The 18,250-nt window shown below is 55.3% G+C and overlaps 7 protein-coding genes across 7 annotated transcripts; 4 read left to right on the top strand and 3 right to left on the bottom strand.

The window, feature by feature from the left end:
• Nucleotides 1–17: 17 nt before the first annotated feature.
• On the top strand, nt 18–2,108 carry NCS57_00745000 (uncharacterized protein; the record flags this gene model as incomplete). Its single annotated transcript, XM_053057300.1, has 1 exon — nt 18–2,108. One exon carries the CDS (start codon nt 18–20, stop codon nt 2,106–2,108), a length of 2,091 nt encoding a protein of 696 aa, XP_052913495.1.
• Nucleotides 2,109–4,791: 2,683 nt separating this feature from the next.
• Nucleotides 4,792–6,747, top strand: NCS57_00744900 (uncharacterized protein; the record flags this gene model as incomplete). Its single annotated transcript, XM_053057299.1, has 1 exon — nt 4,792–6,747. The coding sequence occupies one exon, from the start codon at nt 4,792–4,794 to the stop codon at nt 6,745–6,747; it is 1,956 nt and encodes a 651-aa protein (XP_052913494.1).
• Nucleotides 6,748–6,939: 192 nt separating this feature from the next.
• NCS57_00744800 (DSBA domain-containing protein) lies at nt 6,940–7,728 on the bottom strand (the record flags this gene model as incomplete). The annotated part of the gene is made up of 3 exons (XM_053057298.1): nt 6,940–7,546; nt 7,609–7,629; nt 7,682–7,728. The coding sequence occupies 3 exons, from the start codon at nt 7,726–7,728 to the stop codon at nt 6,940–6,942; spliced, it is 675 nt and encodes a 224-aa protein (XP_052913493.1).
• A 290-nt stretch (nt 7,729–8,018) lies between these two features.
• On the bottom strand, nt 8,019–9,272 carry NCS57_00744700 (uncharacterized protein; the record flags this gene model as incomplete). The annotated part of the gene is made up of 1 exon (XM_053057297.1): nt 8,019–9,272. The coding sequence occupies one exon, from the start codon at nt 9,270–9,272 to the stop codon at nt 8,019–8,021; it is 1,254 nt and encodes a 417-aa protein (XP_052913492.1).
• A 2,202-nt stretch (nt 9,273–11,474) lies between these two features.
• Nucleotides 11,475–12,468, top strand: NCS57_00744600 (Tethering factor for nuclear proteasome STS1; the record flags this gene model as incomplete). The annotated part of the gene is made up of 2 exons (XM_053057296.1): nt 11,475–11,553; nt 11,639–12,468. 2 exons carry the CDS (start codon nt 11,475–11,477, stop codon nt 12,466–12,468), a joined length of 909 nt encoding a protein of 302 aa, XP_052913491.1.
• Nucleotides 12,469–14,200: 1,732 nt separating this feature from the next.
• NCS57_00744500 (uncharacterized protein) lies at nt 14,201–15,882 on the top strand (the record flags this gene model as incomplete). The annotated part of the gene is made up of 3 exons (XM_053057295.1): nt 14,201–14,208; nt 14,266–14,960; nt 15,011–15,882. 3 exons carry the CDS (start codon nt 14,201–14,203, stop codon nt 15,880–15,882), a joined length of 1,575 nt encoding a protein of 524 aa, XP_052913490.1.
• A 424-nt stretch (nt 15,883–16,306) lies between these two features.
• Nucleotides 16,307–17,947, bottom strand: NCS57_00744400 (uncharacterized protein; the record flags this gene model as incomplete). Its single annotated transcript, XM_053057294.1, has 2 exons — nt 16,307–17,507; nt 17,559–17,947. The coding sequence occupies 2 exons, from the start codon at nt 17,945–17,947 to the stop codon at nt 16,307–16,309; spliced, it is 1,590 nt and encodes a 529-aa protein (XP_052913489.1).
• Between the last annotated feature and the right edge of the window lie 303 nt (nt 17,948–18,250).

Genomic DNA, 18,250 nt, shown 5'->3' with positions numbered 1-18,250 from the left:
CCTTTGCTTCTCCGAAGATGCCATCTAAGGAATTTGATCCCGGTGAGGTCATCAACCTCATGTCTAGCGACGATGAGGCTGTCCCGGTCAGCAAGAAGAGGTCACTGGACGATGCTCAAGGGCCAAACTCTCACGATTCACCATCGACAACGGCACCCGAGTCCAAGCGACTGAAGACTGATCTGACAGCAACTGCCGGATCAGAGCCTGCAGGAGTGAAAGCAGAGGATGTCCAAGATGCCCAAGTCGGCGAGGAGGGTTCTCGCGATGCAGACAAGGCATCTTCTACAAAAGGGAACTCATCTCCACAACTTGGAGACCAGACTGAACAATCGAAGCCTACGGGAGATTCAACAGGCACAAACAAGTCCTCCACGCAAGCAAGTACGCCGAGCGAGTCGGCGCTTGAGAGTTCAGGTGAAATTCCTGTCTATAAGCGAGGCGAGCTTAGTTTCCAGGTTCCTGGCCTCACTGGCAAGCAGGGCTCCTGGCTGAATCGGTTCAAGGACTGGGTACGGGCTTTTCACGGCCTCAACTCTGAACAGAGTCATGCTATCACGCCTTCCTTGACCCAGGCCGCGTATGCTAACTATATCGAGCACCATGCGGGCTTGAAGCCCAAGAAGCGACGAAGTGCTAAGCAGGTAGCGAAAGAGTTTGAGAGCACAGGCGAGTTGGCTGCTCTCCTGGAGAGCCTCCAGCCACCGAAGCCAAAGGGACCTTCGCAGGGAACACTTGGCGGTTGGCTGGCTAAACAGCCCAACAAAGAAACTGGCCGCAAGCGCAAACACTCGCGCACTTCTAGTATCAGCGAGGGTGAGATTGCGGACGACGGAGATGCGGCCAACTCTGAGAGCGAAGTCGAATACGAACCTACCCTGAGCAAACAGGAGCAGGGCGGAGAAGCCGCGTCAAACGCGAATGAAGGGGCGTCGTCATCCTTGGATAAAGGGTTGGCAAATGGCAACCAAACATCTGGTGCAGAGCAAACATCAGGGTCTTCAAACACGCACAATGCGCCAATCGATACCCAGAGGAACGTCCCCTCTGGATCGGAAGCGTTGGAGCAGCAGCGCAGATATTTCCCCTCGGCCACTGATCCTACTCAGATGTGTCTTCTCTGCGGTCGGAGTACGCACCTGGCACCCAGTTGCCCGACGCTAATATGCTCATCTTGTGGAAGTCTGGAACATGCAGACATCTGCTGCCCCACGAGACAAAGATGCGACAAGTGCCGCCAACTGGGCCACCGGGCAGCTCATTGCACCGAGAAGCTGGCATTGACCAAGGAGGAAGGGCTTGCTTGCGCAGTGTGCAGTTCGGCAGACCACCTTGAGGAACACTGTACACTGCTATGGCGATCGTTTCACCCAGACGCGTTGACGATCAAGAAGGTTGTGTCTATCCCGGCGTCCTGCTCCCTTTGTGGGAGTGATGTGCACTTCTCTGCCGATTGCAAGCGCCGTCGCGATATTGTACCCAACCCCACCTGGTCGATCGAGAACCGCGACCAATACATTGACCCTGAATGTGGCTTGGCTGCTATCGAGGATACGGCAGGAGGGCTGCAAACCGGCAAGACGACGCGCGCTCCTGAGCTCAAGATCCGCGGCCACGCTGCGCGGACGACAAACGTTCACTACTCAGAAAGTGACGACTCGGATGTGGAGTTTCTGGGCCACAGGCCTATCAAGCAGCGAGCACAACTGGGACAGATTCGGATGGCCAGTAATATTCAGATGCCGCAGAATGGGAACTCCCAAAATGGCAGACCGGGGAGAGGTGGAAGACAGAACGGAGCGCCTGTCCAGCCTCCCCTCCCCCCCGGACCTCCTCCGCCTGGGCCGCCACCTCCTCGAACAGCTTATGGGCAACCTCCTCCACCGGGTGTTTCGTCGTACGGATCGCAGCCGTCAGCGCCTCCCCCCTCGCTTCCTCGAAAACCTCCCGCAAGGGACTACCACAATGTACCCCCACCACCTCAGCAGGGCTCCCGTGGACAGCCAAACAACGGCAACGCGCCTCAGGGGCCAAGGCCTAGAGGAGGTGGGCGTGGCGGACGCGGTGGACGAGGAGGTCGTGGACGAGGTAGGGGCAGGGGAAAATAGAGCCCCATTCTAATTGGGGATCAAGCATGACGGAGATGGTTGGTGCGGAGCAGGAGACGATGAGGCGACGAAACGGTTTCCTCGCAGCAGAGGGTGCTACGGGAGTTGGTTGGTAAACCAGAACCGAGACGTTCGCCGAAGCGGGACTCGTCTGGACTGGATGGATGACTGGGGCTGGCGACTTTGATACCCACCATCTGCCACAGACAGACTTTGAATGTGGCGACGGCAATCAACAAAAGCTTTCTGAAACGACACAGGCCTTGGTTGTGTCAAGGCTCCTCGGTTCAGATCCAATAACTCGAGGCAAGCATGATGTTGCTAAACTTTGCATATATACCACGGACAGCGAGTTGAAGGGGGAGACATCATAGACGGGGAATTTACATTCATTGATACCACTTGGCACATGGCATGTGCCTCTGTCCCATGCGGCCCCATGACAAGGGTCATGTGCAAAATATGTCCTGGGAGAGAGTCTGAGGGTGGGCAATAGCAGGAAGAAAGGAGAAGCCTTGAGCATCGCTTGGATGGTATACTGCATATTTCTTGTCCTGCGAGTGCAAAGGCTTTGAGAATCAGGCAACTCTTGCAAGATGAAAACTATCAAACCAGACTTTCGGAGCCCTCCGACGACATGGGACAAGGTCTGCCGATGAACAAGAGCCATCTGGGTATAAGGCATTGGACAACGCTCGAGGCATCATGACTGGGACCGTGTGACAAGGGGACCAAGCACAGCACCCCATCAACCTAGGGCCCAGGTAGGAATTCTTTCAGGGAGAAAAAGGGACTAACATAGCGTGCCACGAGATGTTTCGACGCGTTTCGAGGACGGAGAGCGAAGAGCCACTGGGGGCTGTGCCACTCAGGTGGAGAAGTCTAGGACAGAGAAGGCCAGGGACGTTGGTAAGAAGCTTAATGGGGATGCATGTTTTAGGCTTGCGGCTTTTTCATCCATCTGCTCGATTTGGGAAGAAGGGTTGGTTGGTTGGTTAGTGGATCATCAGTCACCTAGTTGTTGCTGGGCTGGGCAGAGCAAGGATAGGCGATGTGATGGGACGGACATGGATGGACGGATGGAGGCGAATGGATGGATATCATTGTGGCGCGACGTGACGCATCCGAATGGACTTGTGTGTGTGTCGCGCATTTGCATCTAGACTGCGAGGGGACCGAGGATGATTTGCGCTTGATCGACCATGAGCTTGGTTTCGACGGGAGGGAGCTCATGTCGTATGGAGCCAAGTGTCTGTTTGACAGTCCTAGATTCAGCAGCATCGGGACCTGACAGATTCCAAAACGAGAACTGGAGTTTCTCCTAGCCCAGCAGAATGGGCGTAGCGTAGCATCCCCCTCTCGTCTCGTTTTGTTTCGTTTCGCCCCGTCCCGTCTCTTGGAAGAGACTCGATTCCCGCTTGGACCGAACTCGTCTATCGCGGTTGAAGTCGACAGTAGACGAATGAGCCTATCACAGCGCGACAATGTTGGTTGAAACAACGCGTCTGTCGCGTCGTTGGACACGGAAACGATTGGCCAGATGCCATATGCATGTTTCCAAGGCGCGGGTGGGTGACGGCCCCACACTCGGGGAAGCGCTGCAACCTTGGGCCCTACAGATCCATCGATAAACATCCGAAGGTACTTGTGGGATACTTGGTGATGATCCGGGAGGCCTGACCGAGGACGGAGTAGACTTTACGGCGAGGGGCAAGACGGCCAGTGTGGTGACGTGGGTTCTGCAGGAAAAGAGCCTGCAGAAGGCCTTCCGAGTGGCCATCGATCACCATGCCACGAGACTCGACTGCAGCGCAGAGACGGGGTCTGCGGGTATCCCTCGAGTACACCGCCATGTTCTTCCATGGAGAAGCCATCGCGAGGCACCACGGTGAGCTGGCCAATCAGCACCCGAGCGCAGCGCGCGGTCGGTCAGTCCTCCAACGCGCGATGCCTTCCTCTCAAGCTTGAACCTCGACGGATCCTCGTGCTCCACCAAGCCGCATCTGCTGCCGGGGTCCCGCGACATGCAGCTTTGCAGCCTGAGTCACCGCGGACCAGTCGTCGCCCGGCGAAGGCGGCCCTCTCGCGATGGCACCAATGCAGGAGGGCTTCGGCACTAGAGCAGTCAAGAGACTGGGCATGGCTGGTGGGAATCCCATTTTTCCCGTTCGCTTCGCTCGCCCCCTCTCTCTTTGGATCTTGCAGGTCCAAAGGTGGAAAAAGGCGAGGCTGATCTGAGGAAGGGACATGAGGTGATATATCTCGGCCGCCCGGACCCGGCGCTCGTGAGCCGGACCCCTTCTCTCTTTGATGTAGTATTCCACAACTTAAGACGACTTGCTTTCAACTTCTTTGACACTGCGACATTGCTTCCATACTTGACAATTATCACCTTGAGTCTCTTGCGACGACTACCTTCTTGTTCGTCCTGCTCAATTGAGAGCTGACAACGGGTAAAGGACGTCTACCTCCCAAGAGTCAAGCCTCAAACCATCTTGTGCCTGTTCGGCTCCTGAACATTGATATCACACCATTTTACATCATTATCATACTCATCTCCGGCAATTCTCAAGACGAGGATCGATACGTAAACACCAGGACAACATCAAGACAACAACAACAACATATCATCGCCAACCGACATCAACATCAGAGCCTTCTTCCCCCGCGACATGCTATCAACATGTCCTCATCAACAGAACAGCTCTTCCTCGCCCTCTTGAGGAGCGATCACATCAAAGACTCCCTCCTCCCTCACCTCTCAACCGAAGACATTTGCGCCGTCCGTCAGGCTTCATCTGCCTGCTGCAACCTCGTCACCAAGCGCCTCTTCACTCGTGTCCACGTCTCCTTCTCAGCCTCGACCTTTACCAGACCTGCCCGCGTTGCTGCCCTCGCCCGTATCGGTCACCACATCGAACATCTCACTTTCTACCTGCCTCATTCAGACGCTACCTTCCTCCCTCCTCTCATCCATCCTGTCTCTGGTAACGAGATATGCTTCCTGTACACGCCTCACACGAGCATGGGCTCTGTCCTGTCCCGGCCCAAGTACGCCAACGCTGAGCTTGGCGACATCCTCACCCAACAGTATCCTCCTCTCTTCCACGCCGCCACCAACGTGCCCAGCTTCATCAATGCCATGCGCAACTTGACCAACATGCGCCATCTCACTATTCGATGTCCCGGACAGGACCCCAGAGAGCGATATCGCCGCGATATTGTCGACTATGCCCTCATCAGCTTGCGTATCTCACTTGAGCGTGCCCCCTTGACCAAGCTGAACAAGCTCTCACTCTCCTCCCTTCACCCCGCCGCCTTCAACTACCTCCGTCATCTCAATGGTTTTGGAACTGTCCCTTCAGCCGGCCGTCGCTGGAGACAGATCCGCAAGCTCTCCATCTCTGTTGACTCCTGGGACTTTTACGGACCATCCCCTGGTCGTGATCACCTCAAGATCATCGACGAGTACATCCGCACCTTTGCCCCCAACCTTGAGAAGTTTGCCTTCACCTGGCTTGGCCGCAAGGGACCTTGCCCCGTTGCCCTGGCCGCCGACCCCTTGTTTGCGCCTCCTCGCGCCTCAAGGAAGCTCTTCCACGAAGTCACATCCCCTATGTCACCACTGCCTACACCCCCAACAAGAGGACCTATTCACTTCCCCAAGTTGCGCTACCTCCAGATCCGGAATTCTACCATGAACGCGCCCCAGTTGAGCACCCTTATCAACTCTCACCGTCCAACAGTCAAGGAGTTTGACTTTGAGAGTGTCGTCCTCGCCGACAATGGTAACTGGGACGACGTCCTGGCGCCTATTGATACCGACGACGCCTGGTCTCGCAGCAGCAGCCTGGCTACTCCATCCGAGTGCAGTCTTGTCACAAGCCCTAGCTCAGAGCATCTACCAAGCCCCAGTGCCGCAGTGGCTGCTGCTAGCCGCGAGCTCTTGGATATGGACCTTGGTGGCTTTCCCTTTGACGACCTGGAGAGAGATGTCATCGAAGAGCTGCCCCTCGAAGACGAGTTCATTGCTCCTCTTCAAATAGCGCCTACAGAATCAGAAGTGAGCTTTAGCACGAAGCTCAGAAAGAAGCGTTCCCGTCGCCGCAGGAGAAAGCATCGCAGCGAAGATGGCGATGCCCCTGAAATGCCCTCTCCCTCACATCGCCACAAGCTATCCAAACCCAGACTCCGTCCATCACTGGAAGAAGACGACTTCCGGCCCTCTACTCCCGTCCCCAACATCACAGCCCCCATCCTCGCCTCAGACCCCCAACCCGTCCTCCTCCAGCCCACCACATATGACCCTGCTAGGAGGCGGAGCGCTGCTTCAGACCCAGACGAGGGCATCTCTCCTGTTCAGCGCAATATTGAAAAGGAGGAGGCGCACCGGCTGCTCGCCGAGGACGCCGCGGCGCGGACAAGCGCCCTGCAAAAGGCCAAGGCTGCGGTCTTGACAAAGCTAAGCCGCGAATTCTGCCACGGCAAGAAGCCGCCGCGCGTGGGTGAGGCCAATGCGTGCAGGCTCCTTGCAGGCCGGGACCTGGGTACCGCCTTTGGCCCCGGCATGGTCATGGAAGACCGAAGAGGACTGGAGAGTCGGAGTGTGCTGGTACCTCTGATGTTTAGCCGATCATGAGCAGTGTAGCTTCACTGGCTATGAGATGGACGTCTTGGAGAGAGTGGCTATGACTTGTAATGAGATATGACTGATCATGTCCTTTTTTATCCCTTCATGTATTTACGTAACGACATTCTTTCCAAGAAACGAGAAATGTACATCTTGACCTATTATCACTTGTGATTCTTGTCTGGCTTGAAGTCTGTGCTACTAAGTGCTCTCCTTGGTGATGGTTCCGAAGGCCTTGACATACTCGGCAACTTCTTTGAGCCCTGTCAACGTTAAGTCCCTTCTCCGTCCTTCAATAATCACAGTTGGCACCGAATCAATATCCATCCCTATGCTCCTAATTTTCTCCTTAGTGTCTCTCTCCCCTTTCTCCTTATCCTCCACCAGGCTCTTGGCCACTTTCTCATCCACTCCCGCCTCAACACAAGCCTCGATCAGCATCTCATCTTCGCCAGGATGTCTTCCCTCCGCAAAGTACAGCCTAAATATCGCATCCACGAGCTTATTCGTAGTGTCCGTGCCATATACCTCCTGGACCTGCTGAATAACTCGGTGAGCGGGAAAGGAGTTGCCCGTCGGCCCTGTGAAGCCGAGCGGGACGTTTAGCGGTTCCGCCAGGGAGAGCATGTGTGCCTGGAAGAGTTGCTGAGCGGCTGCATTGTCGTTGTGCTTGTGGTGGAGGGCATGCGCGGCACGGTCTGGGATTGTGGCCTCGCGGTTGGGGCTTGGCTGGAAGGGGGAGAAATGGAGGGTGAAGGAGATGGTGGAAGAGGATGAGGAACGGACTTGGTCGAGGGCGTGATCGAGCCTGAAGAAGAGTTAGACGATCATGTACGGGTTGTATCTGGGCTATATATGTAAGTTTCATGCCTTTTCTTTGCGAGATATGTCCTGAGACAGAGTCAGTGATGAGTTGTGAGCATGGCCATGAGAGAGTGCATACCAAGGACAGATGGTGTCCATGACAAACGTGACCTGGGATTCATACATGATGACTTGTTATACTAAACGAAGCTGGAGAAGTCAATTAAATGCTCTACAGGTATGCTGATGTTATATCCTAAAATGAACATGATGGAACAGAATGCGGGGAAGTCGGATCCGCACCGGACCTCCGGCCGCCCGGAGTCGGGCAGTGGAGCAACGGCCGTGATTCCAAAGACGATCCACAGACTCGCATCGCATGTGATCTCATTCATTCACTCATGCATTGGATGGTGGACTTGAAACTGGGGTATCTTGAACTCGTGAATTGGGGCCCCTCCCTCCCACTGGCTTCTCTAGTCAAAAGTCATCTTGGTGCCTGTGTGCTTCACCACCGCGCCCGTCAACCTAGCGACAGCAATGTCCTCGGCCTCCTTGAGCGGCTTCACTCCACCCTCGCTCTTGGCCTCGCCGCCTGCCTGGTCGTTCCTCCTGGGTGGAGGTCGACCACGAGGGTTGCTGTTGCTATCATCCGCCTTCCTGTCTTTGCCGAACCGTTTCTTGTACCGCACTTGGTCGTCCTCGGCCAGCTCGATCTTGAGCTCGCGGCCCAGCATCCGGTTGACCCACCACTTGCGCATCTTGTACTTCTTCTGTTGGTTCTCATCCTTGTCCTCGTCGTCCTTGAAGTCCTCCTCCGTCTCAACCTCCTCCTTGATCTTGACGAAGCCCTTGACAGCCCACGCCGCGGCATCTGGCTCGCTGAACTTAACCCAGCCAAAACCCTTGCACTTGCCCGTGTCCTCAAAGGTGGCCACCTTGACCCACTCGACCTCGCCGCACTTTTCAAAGTTCCTGCGCAGGTCGTCGTCGGTCGTCTTGAAGCTCATGTTGCCCACAAAAATCTTGCGACTGGCGTTGGCCTCCTTCTTCTGCTCCTTGGTAGCCTGCGCCTTGGCCTCGGGGGTTTCTCCAACAGCAACGGGCTCGGGCTCCTTCTTGGGGCGGCCCTCGAAGGACTTGGCGTCCTTGATGAGGAGCTTTCGCCCGCCCATTTCTGTCTCGGAGAGCGCAATCGCGGCGACCTTGGGTCCGATGTCTGTAAAGTCGACGTAGGCGAAACCCTTGTTGGTGGGCTTGGCAGTCTTGTCGCGGCCGGGCTCCTTGTTGGTCGGGAGCTTGACTCGGGTTATCATCTCATCGGAGATGACCTCTCCAGAGTTGTCCACGAGCCACTTGCGCAGCTCGACGGACGTGAGGTAGAAAGGCAGGTTGCCAATCCAGACGCTATGCTCTGACCGGTTCGCATCCTTCTTGTCCTTGCCTTCCTTTCTCTCATCGTCGCTATCTTGCTTCGCCGGGAGGGCCTTGCCCTTCTTGAGCGCACGACGGGCGCGCTTGGACGGCGGCTCGGGGGCGGTCAAGTCGACTTCGATCTCCTCAACATCGATCTTGCGCTTCGAAGAGGGCGTGGGCTCGGTGTCGGCCATGTCGACATCTTGGGTCGATTCGGTCTTTTCGACCTCGGCAGTCTTTTCCGCCTTGGCGGCCTTTTCAGGCTTTTCGGCCTTGGACTTGGACTTTTTCTCCTTCTTCTCTTTTGTCGCCATTTTGTGCTGATTGGGCTGGTTGATCTGGACGAAGCAACACGAGCCTCGAAGCGCAGGAAAATTTCCTGTCTTTCTCCTGCGATAAGATAAGAAAAGGACCTATCGGCGAAGGTGGGTCCACCCTCCGGAGGCTAGACCCCTGCAATTCCTCCGGATGCGGGGCATGCAAATGCCGTTTTATGAGATGTCGGATATTGAAGACATCAAATACCAACCTCCTGGAACTGAAAAGATGTTGATGGACTCAAAAGAGAAAATTCTGTGACGACTTGCAGATGTTGAATTTGCCAACGCATCTTCTAGATCCCTTGGCGGTGAGTCAGAATGTCGGGATGATTGCTTTGCATAGCAGGGATCTGAGGCATCTCTACTTGCGACAAGGTGGCAGCTGGATCGGCCGTCTGAAACGGCAATGAATAAACAGGGAAATGCCCAACATTCAATTCACCGCACGTGCCTGAATGAGGGATGCCCCTGGAAATTCTTTGTGCTTTGACTCCCAACCCAAGGTACAACGTAGCATTGCATCCGATAAAACGTGGTGGTTTCCTAGGCTCAAAGGTTCACGCCAGGAGAGTCTTGGCGTCGAGGGCGGAAATTGAAGAGTGGCTGTCAAAGACTGGCGCCTCTGCAAGCAGACGACTTTGGCTGAAAGAATGCGTGTTTCGGAGGCGATTTCTTTGAGGCAAAAAAAAGAAACTGGGATTGAATAGAAAAGGCCCAGCTCGTCGTGACCGCCGAAGTGTTTGGCCTAGCTCTCAATGGCCAGCGCTTACGTCGTTGCATTGAATGGGCGTTGCTAGCCACATCGTCGGTTCCTTGGACATGCGGGTGACCAAGGAGTGACGCCCGTGGATTGGCCCAGCTTGACCCGGAGCTTTCGATGGTGGCCACCAGCCCAGATGCACTTTTGTCACATTTGGCGTGGCTCAGAAGGCCCTAGTAATAAATTGTCGCAAGTACTTTTGAGAACAAAGAAAGAAATCCTCCGAGTAAAGGAGCAGGTCCGCCGGATGCTACCTGGGAAAAAATTGCTGCTTCGGCGCCGACAGAAGAGTGCAGATGCAGGACGCCGAGACCGTCGCCGGCCGGAAAGACCGCCGGACGGGGTACGAATTGGGCAAGGACCCCGACCCCGTCGAGCGGCCCGGGCCCAGGCGCTCCCTCAGCTCCTCAGGGTGCGTGCCTCCGTAATTTGCACTGCGGCGCCAGCAAATGACAGCCGGGACCGGCAGGCCGAGAGACCCGCCAGCCATTCCGCTGACACGTGTGCGAGGTGGCTTACGAGGCGGTATGCTTCCGCAACTCTGACAGGTGCTTTGTCACGGAGGAGAGAACCTATCTTGCTTGTGGGTGAGGAAGAGAGTGATGGCAGAGGTAGAGGCGTAATTGAATACTTCAACGCATGAAAAGAGTCCGCCTGGATGATACCTCGGCAAGGTTAACCCCCACTAATCACCCACTCTCCCACTGTAGCGGCTCCGTACGACGCCATGGCCGCTCTGAACGGCGCCGAGTTGTCACGTGCGGCTAGCGATGCCCCGGGCAGCCTAGGCACCTAGCCAGCTTCTCACTGGTGGCCTGTGGGCCTCAACCTGCGGCCCAAGACACCAACCAGGACGGGCAGGCCCTTGTCAGCGAATGAGGCGCCCGTGACCCAAGCCCAGCCCAGGCCAGCCCAGGCGAAAAAACGCTAGCCCCAGACAACGGAACCAAAAACAGCCTGGGAACTCCCTCAAAGCCCAACCCAACCCCGACTCCAATCCCCGTCCGCGGGTCCTTCATCTTCCTCCACCTCACAACCTCACAAAACCCTCCTTCACGCCATCAATCCCCCCGATCGTCCTCTCTCGCCTCGACCTCAATCTCTGCGAGCCCGAGCTCGACCCTTCGTCAGAACATATACCGGCCCTCTGCATCATTTCCTTTGACCTTTGATTCGCCTCGCTGGACCCCTGACTATCGCCGCCGACGGTAACTTTTGCCTTTCGACGAAACTCTCCACTTTGTGAGATTCCTGCTGCCGTCACAGCAATCGACGACCTACCTACGAACAAACATATTCGTCACCATCAAACCATCTTTATCTCCATAAACGCTCGAATAGCGTGATTACCGTTGTCGTTTCCGGCTTATTCCCTCGTCGGCCAACGTCGAACTTGTCGGTCGAGTACCGTTCGGTGAAATACACCTCCATTCACCATGAACGTCTTGCTCTCGCCGCAACCTCCGGTTTTCCCTCATCAGCACGAAAACCATCGTCTCTCCCCCCAGCGATCCTGTGAGTTGTTCTTTTCATCCCTTTCGCTGCATCCCTCCTGGTGTTGTTTACCCCTTGATCTTCTTTGCCACTAACCTCACCCCAGTATCACCCTTTCATAACATGGCCACCCGCAAGCGAAAAGCCGACGAAGATGGCGATGAGACCATGTCTCCTCGGAGTTCGCCCACTATCTCTTCCCGACCTCTCGCCCGCCCTTCGAAAAAGATTCGTGCCAACGAAGTTATTGGCCGACCCCTTGCTCTCCCTCGACTCCTTGAGACTCTCGATACTGCCCAGCTGAGGACTGTCCTCGAGAGGATATGCGAAAGGCATCCCGACATTGGCCATGAAGTTGAAACTGGGGCCCCTCGCCCGTCCGTTTCGTCGGTTGTTGAGGTTTTGCAGGGCTATATGGAAAAACTGAGTAACGCAGTTCCCTATGGCGAGACGAGTCCCGAATACACCTACTACCGAGTCAAGGAGCCCCTTGTGGCCTTGATTGACGCACTCTCCGATTTCACTCCCCAATTTCTGCCCCCGAACGAGACTCAGCCCACCAAGTCGCTCGAGTTCTTGAACGAGGCCACCAACATTATTCACAAGCTCCCCGACTGGGAACCCCAGACGTATCGACACCACAAGGAAAACGCATACGAGGAGATCTCCAAGGCCTGGGCTCTTGTTATTAACGAGGCAGGCAAGAGGGCTGGAGGCATCAACTTGCACAGTGGGGGATGGGACCAGATCTTGTCACGACACAACGAGCAATCTGGCGGCCGGCTCGCTTACGCCATCAATGCCATGACTACGAGTGTTGGCTGGTTGGACCCCAGCGCGAATTCCGGACCAGCTGGTGCCTCTGACCCCAATTCCATCCTCAACCAGCTGATGTCTGGTACGTACGGAGCACCTGTTCGGGTTGGACCTTGGTAGGGCAGCTCTTTGCCCAACAGACCGAAATCATGATTGCATATCGCGGCGCACCGGACGAGTCATCATTGCACATATTACGACCGCATCTTTACGACGACTTTCTTTAGGCATCATGGGGCTGGCATAGACTTGAGGCATCCCTTTTCGTCACGGCAGGGTTGGTGGCGTTTTTTTGCGTGCATTTTTTGATATCCCTCTCCTTCACTCGCGTATAGCAGGGATCAGTGTTGGGATTTTTCTTCTATTCTACCAGTCTTGACCTTGACAGCGCGGACAGACCGCGTGTTCCTGTATGTAGACTTGCTTTAGTTTACCTGACCACCGCTGAGGTGATCCTCTCAAGCGACGATTGTGGTAGACTGTAGCTCGCCTGAAGCGGGTTATACTTTGCTCATGAGCGTGAGATAATTGACAGCTTTGGCAATCAGCTTGGATAATTGGCTTACTTCGGCGTCATCGTGTTACGTTGCCCACAGCTATGATCGAGTGACAATCCTTTGATGTGACGTCCGGAGATTTGCCTTGCACGGATATTCTATGTCCCTCCAATGACACAGACTGACCTCAGGGAGACCGCATTGATGGTCTTCTGTAACTCTGATCCTTATCATCCGAGTGCAGACACAGGAAATGATCCCATCTAATCGAAGTAACGCAACAGTCTCACTCTTCAGTTAATTGTTGGCACCCACGTGGGCAACAGGGCCATGCCTTCACATCTACCGAATTGCAGGTTGAGTGTAAACTTGGTTCATGAAAGTCGATAGTAACTTGCGATGATACAAAGAGTTTGGCTGACATGCTGAGTTTCCTCCCAGATGCCTACTGTAACTTGGATGGCGATTGATAACTACACCGTGCAGACGCATATTGATGCTGTTGTCATCGAGGCCGAGTCTGCATCTACGGCCACAGCAAATTTTCACCTATAAATGAACTTTTAAGCCCAAACAGAGGGCAAATGAAGATCCCTACCTAACTGTCTTCACCGCTCTAGACTCTGAAAAAAACATATGGGGCTGTTTGTAGAGATCGGCGATCGTTGAAACGACCATATGGAGACGGTCATGCGCGATGTTGCCGTGACTCAAACTCCGGCAATCTACATGACCGATTTTTAAGCCTGGAAATTGAGGTATTATTCGTCCGGTTTGGTATGAAACAGAATGTTTCTAGAACATTGTGAAATGCTCATAAACGTACTTGTCTTGTAAGTGTTTGCTCCAGTTTTGTCGCGAAGAGTCTTTACATGACCGGAGGTCGCTTTCTCATGGCAGCATATACTAAGGTCTGCCATCCTCAGCGCTGTTCAAGAGTCACAAGATATGGCCGCGTGATGAGGGTAGTCCAACCATTCCAGACCCTCCCGGTACTATTCTACTTACAACCCAAGCCAAAGCGTCAAGGGCGTCTCTAGAAAAGAGATCGAGAAACAGGTGGGGCAAGCGCGGGGGCTCCCGACGATCCGGTCTGGAAAGTGAGTGGGTCGCTGCCTGCTCTGAATCACGTGCTCTCCCGTCATCTCGCACTAAACGCGCGACTGCCTGGCCGTGAACGCGTCCTCATCAATCAATATCAAGCCCGCCTCAACTGGTGAAGCTTCATCAGCTACGCTACATTCCCGTCTCTGCCTGGGCCTCAGTTTTTGGTCTTTGATTCCAAGCCTGCTTGACTTGCTTCCTTCTCCTTCTTCATGTCGAATTAAACTGCGTCAAGTGCTGAAGCATTCACCATGCCTGCGTATGTCGCTGGACGTGTCACGTTCCCCTTTGACTCTCCAACTAACTAGGTTTCCAGTCCGGGCGATCAACACACGACCGTGACGAACCCTTTCGAGGAGCCGCGTCAGCGAGTTTCAGAATGGGCCGCCAAGGACATTGCTACTATTGCTGCGAAGCTTGATAAGCAGCTTGGTCCTGAATACATCTCTGCTCGTGCAGGTCCTGGTGGCACCAAGGTTCACTACCTCACCGCCGAGAAGTGCATCACGTTGGCAAACGAGGTATTTGGCTTCAACGGATGGTCATCCTCGATCCAAAATATTCAGGTCGATTTCGCCGACGAGAACCCCCAGACGCAGCGTGTCAGCATCGGCTTGTCCGTCATTGTGCGAGTTACTCTACGAGATGGCACATACCACGAAGACATCGGGTACGGATCGATTGAGAATGCAAAGGGAAAGGCGATGGCCTTTGAAAAGGCTAAGAAGGAGGGTACAACCGATGGACTGAAGCGCGCCCTGAGAAACTTTGGCAACGTCCTGGGCAACTGCATCTACGACAAGGACTATGTGAAGCAAGTCACAAAAGTGAAGGCTGAGCCGGTCAAGAAGTTTGACCAAGACAACCTTCATCGTCACTCAGACTTTATCAAGCGCGATGCTCCAAAGATCGAGCCCGTGGCACCTGCCCCCCCTGCGGCTCCTACGACGACAATCGTCAAGACCGAGCCCGCGCTCCCCATGTCGGAGTCATTTGATGATTATCTCGGAGGTATACTGTCCTCGGATGGTTTTGAGGAAATCGAGGCTGAATATCTGTAGAGCTCGACGAGGCCGACTTCTGCGTGCCAGAAGATGGGCACCCGGACGAAATCATGTTGTCCACAACGATCTTGGGCCAGGGTTCAACATCGAACTCGACATCGAACTCAGCGTCAAATCCGACGTCAAACAATGCGCCTCAACGAATTCAGCAGCAACCTAACAGGTCGATTTCTGCTGGACCTGCGAGCCGCCCACCGCAGACCCCGAACCAAGGGCACCAACGCCCTGACGCCTCGAACGGAGGTCCAGCCGGATTTTCAAACCGTCCCCAGCCTGGAGTTAGCGGTCGAACAACTCCGAACCAGAACGGAAACCCTCGACCGCCACCCAACGCGCCTCAAAACATCCCCGAAACTGTAGGGTTCTTTTCTGCCAAGGCCGTCAACCAGCTCCCCGAGTCTACGCTGCAAGGGTCGACTAATGCTCGCCTTGCGGTACCACATGGCCAACAAGCCTTCAACCCCAAAGCAGAAAGCCCGTCCATCCGGAAGACTCCAGGTATCGACCACAACTCATCCAAGCCTGTCGGAAGGAACGGTCAGCACGTTCCCCCATCTAGCAGCCAGGCGAGCCGTGCGCCCCATTCCAACACGAGCAGCTTCACCCCTGTGCGCCCATCCATGCCGAGCTCTCAGAGCTCCCGGGGAAATGTCGTGAACCCTTCGCTAGATCATACTCGACGAATTGGTGCACCAGGTGGCTCGGGTAGTCCCTTGGCTAACCGAGGATCGTACCGACCACCAACGATAAAACGACCGGCGCCTGCTGACGGAAGACCTCCTTTGGCTGATCTCCCTGCGAACGGCAGTGGATCGGCAGGCGCTTCTACGGTGAATGGTGTGGATTCAAAGAGGCAGAAGATGGCGTAGATGTTGAAACTGGGACCCGGGTTCGGACAGGATGGGAATGGCATCACGGAGTCGGGCGCATCGGTATGGAAAGGGATTCATCATTTGCAAGGAGCTTAGGTCTGGGATTGTTATGGTATTTGAGAAAGCAGTAGAGAATGGCTGGGAGCCTGGGATTGACCAGCAGAAAGCTGGTATTTGTCTCTAGTACTGCTATACAGACAATGTATTCATGATATCAACACTTTGTGAGCTGCAGTATAGCCTCACATTGGTTCTGTATAAACTGTGAGGTTCGACATGGAGTTGGATATGATGCAATTGTGCAATTCTTTCTATTTTACATTGGTTTAGTCCATTACATTCATGGACACAGTTCCTGTCCCATCACCAGTTGATATATCCAATCCAAGTGAGACGTTGCCCTTTTATATACACACTGACCTTATTTTGAGGTCAGCTTGGCCAGCCCAGAACGAGCCTGCTTGGCGGCTTGAGGAAAGTCAAGCTTGGTCGCCATGTCAATACACTGGTTGTACTTCTTGCGAGCCAGCTCACCGTTGCCCAGCATAGCAGCAACGTCGCCCCAGTTGCAGAGGGCGACGGCACAGGCCTCATCACACTCGGGTGTGCGTTCACTGCCCGTCACATCCTTGGCATGGACGTAGGCATTCTTGGCCCAGTTCTGAGCGGCCTCAAGGCACTCCTTCCTCGTGGCAGGCATGGCCGGGTCGTGCAGCTCCTTGATCACATCCGACGTCTCGCCGGCGCTGACGGGGACGAAGATAGGGTGCTGGGCGAAGCTGGCGGCGAGGTTGTTCATGATGACAGCGCGGTGGCAGGGGACCTCGCAGAGGCGGAGGGCCTGGAAGAAGAGGGGGATGGCGAGGTGGAACTGGGACTTGCGCTCGTAGTCGCGGCCCAGAGACTCCATGGCGCCGCCCATCTGCTCCGGGTTGAGCCAGTCACCCTCACCAGGCTTTACGCCGTCGTCCTTGCGGCGACGGTACTCCTTGAGGGCGGTCTCGACGGCCCAGATGAGGTGCTTTTGCGAGTTGTCGGGTTCGAGGACATGTTCGTCAGCGTAAAGCTCTCCGAGCTTGATGGCGATTCCAACAGTCTTGGTGAGCAGTCGTTGACGCTTATGCCAGAGGCTCTCCGGCACAAAGTCTTCGTCCTTGTTCTCTGATTCAGTACCAGGGGTAGCATCATCGGCGGCGACAGCGGTCTCAGCGGCATCAGCGGTCTCCGATGGTGCCTTGAGAAGTCTGCCCTCATCGCTGACTCGGCCATCCTTGACAGAGTGCTCCATTACACTAATCCACTTGTTGCAGTCGGCCAAAACGCCCTCCAAGACCTGCAGAGATCCGGTATAGTTTGTAATCAGCTGGAGCCAGTGGGCAGTCTGCAGACGAATGCCGAGAACCTCGTCGGAGAAGGGATCCAGGCCATGCTCGGCGCACTGCTCCATGGCGCGCTTGTAGTATTTGAGAGCGAGCTCGGCATCGGGGCTAATGTTGGTATAGTACAGGGCGCGTCGCAGGGAGTTGGCGATGGGCTTGGGGTATCTCGTGAATTGGTAGTGGTAGAAGTAGGTGAAGTAGAGGTAGACAGTATAGCCGGCGATGACGGAGACGACGCCGAGTCTTTGTTTTCTGTTAGTGGCGCATGAAGACGGGGGTATATAAGTCACTTACATGAACAATCCCAGCGTTGTAGCTCCGGGACTCTGGCGAAATGCTGTCTTGATACCTGTCGGGCTCATGGCCACGACTAGACTGCGCAGACCAGCACCGAGGGCACGGCCGGCGAATTGGCGAAAGGTGATCTGAGGCTGAGGCGGCTGGCTCTTCTTGGGCAGCTGGTTCCTCTTGGCCTCGAGCTCCTTGTCAGAGCCATCGGCGGACGCATTGGCCTTCGGGCCGGTGGTCTGGAATCGGCGCTGGTCCGGCCGGAGCGGGATGACGGCGCGGAAGCTGAGGTTGACGGAGCGCGACCGGAGGTGGACGGAGAGTAGACCCGAAGTCGCATGCTGCAGGCATCTCCCACGAAGGGGCCTCAGCGAGGCGACGGCCGAGACCGACATGGCTGGCCTGCTACGGAAAGCAATGGACAGGCGATGGTCGGGGGGCAATCCCACGTATGATGAGGGGCGAGGTTTTTGGTGATGTCGTAAACCATGAAAAGCTGCAAGTCGTCTAATGGATCCATCTGGCCATGACGGCTGCGCACGGGCCAACCTCGGCGAATGCTGGCTCGTGCGTTTCCAATCAGGCAAGCACTAACGGACGCTGTGGCCGAGGCTCTTTGGACCTTGGAAGGCGGGAGGGGAGCCCTGTAGTTAGCGATCCTTTTGGTGGGGGCCCGGGGGAAACAGAGCCCAAACGAT

Source organism: Fusarium keratoplasticum, chromosome 5, assembly GCF_025433545.1.
Source record: "Fusarium keratoplasticum isolate Fu6.1 chromosome 5, whole genome shotgun sequence".
NCBI classification, from domain to species: domain Eukaryota; kingdom Fungi; phylum Ascomycota; class Sordariomycetes; order Hypocreales; family Nectriaceae; genus Fusarium; species Fusarium keratoplasticum.
Note: the sequence above shows the minus strand (reverse complement) of the source record. Positions and strands in the feature narration are given on the sequence as shown.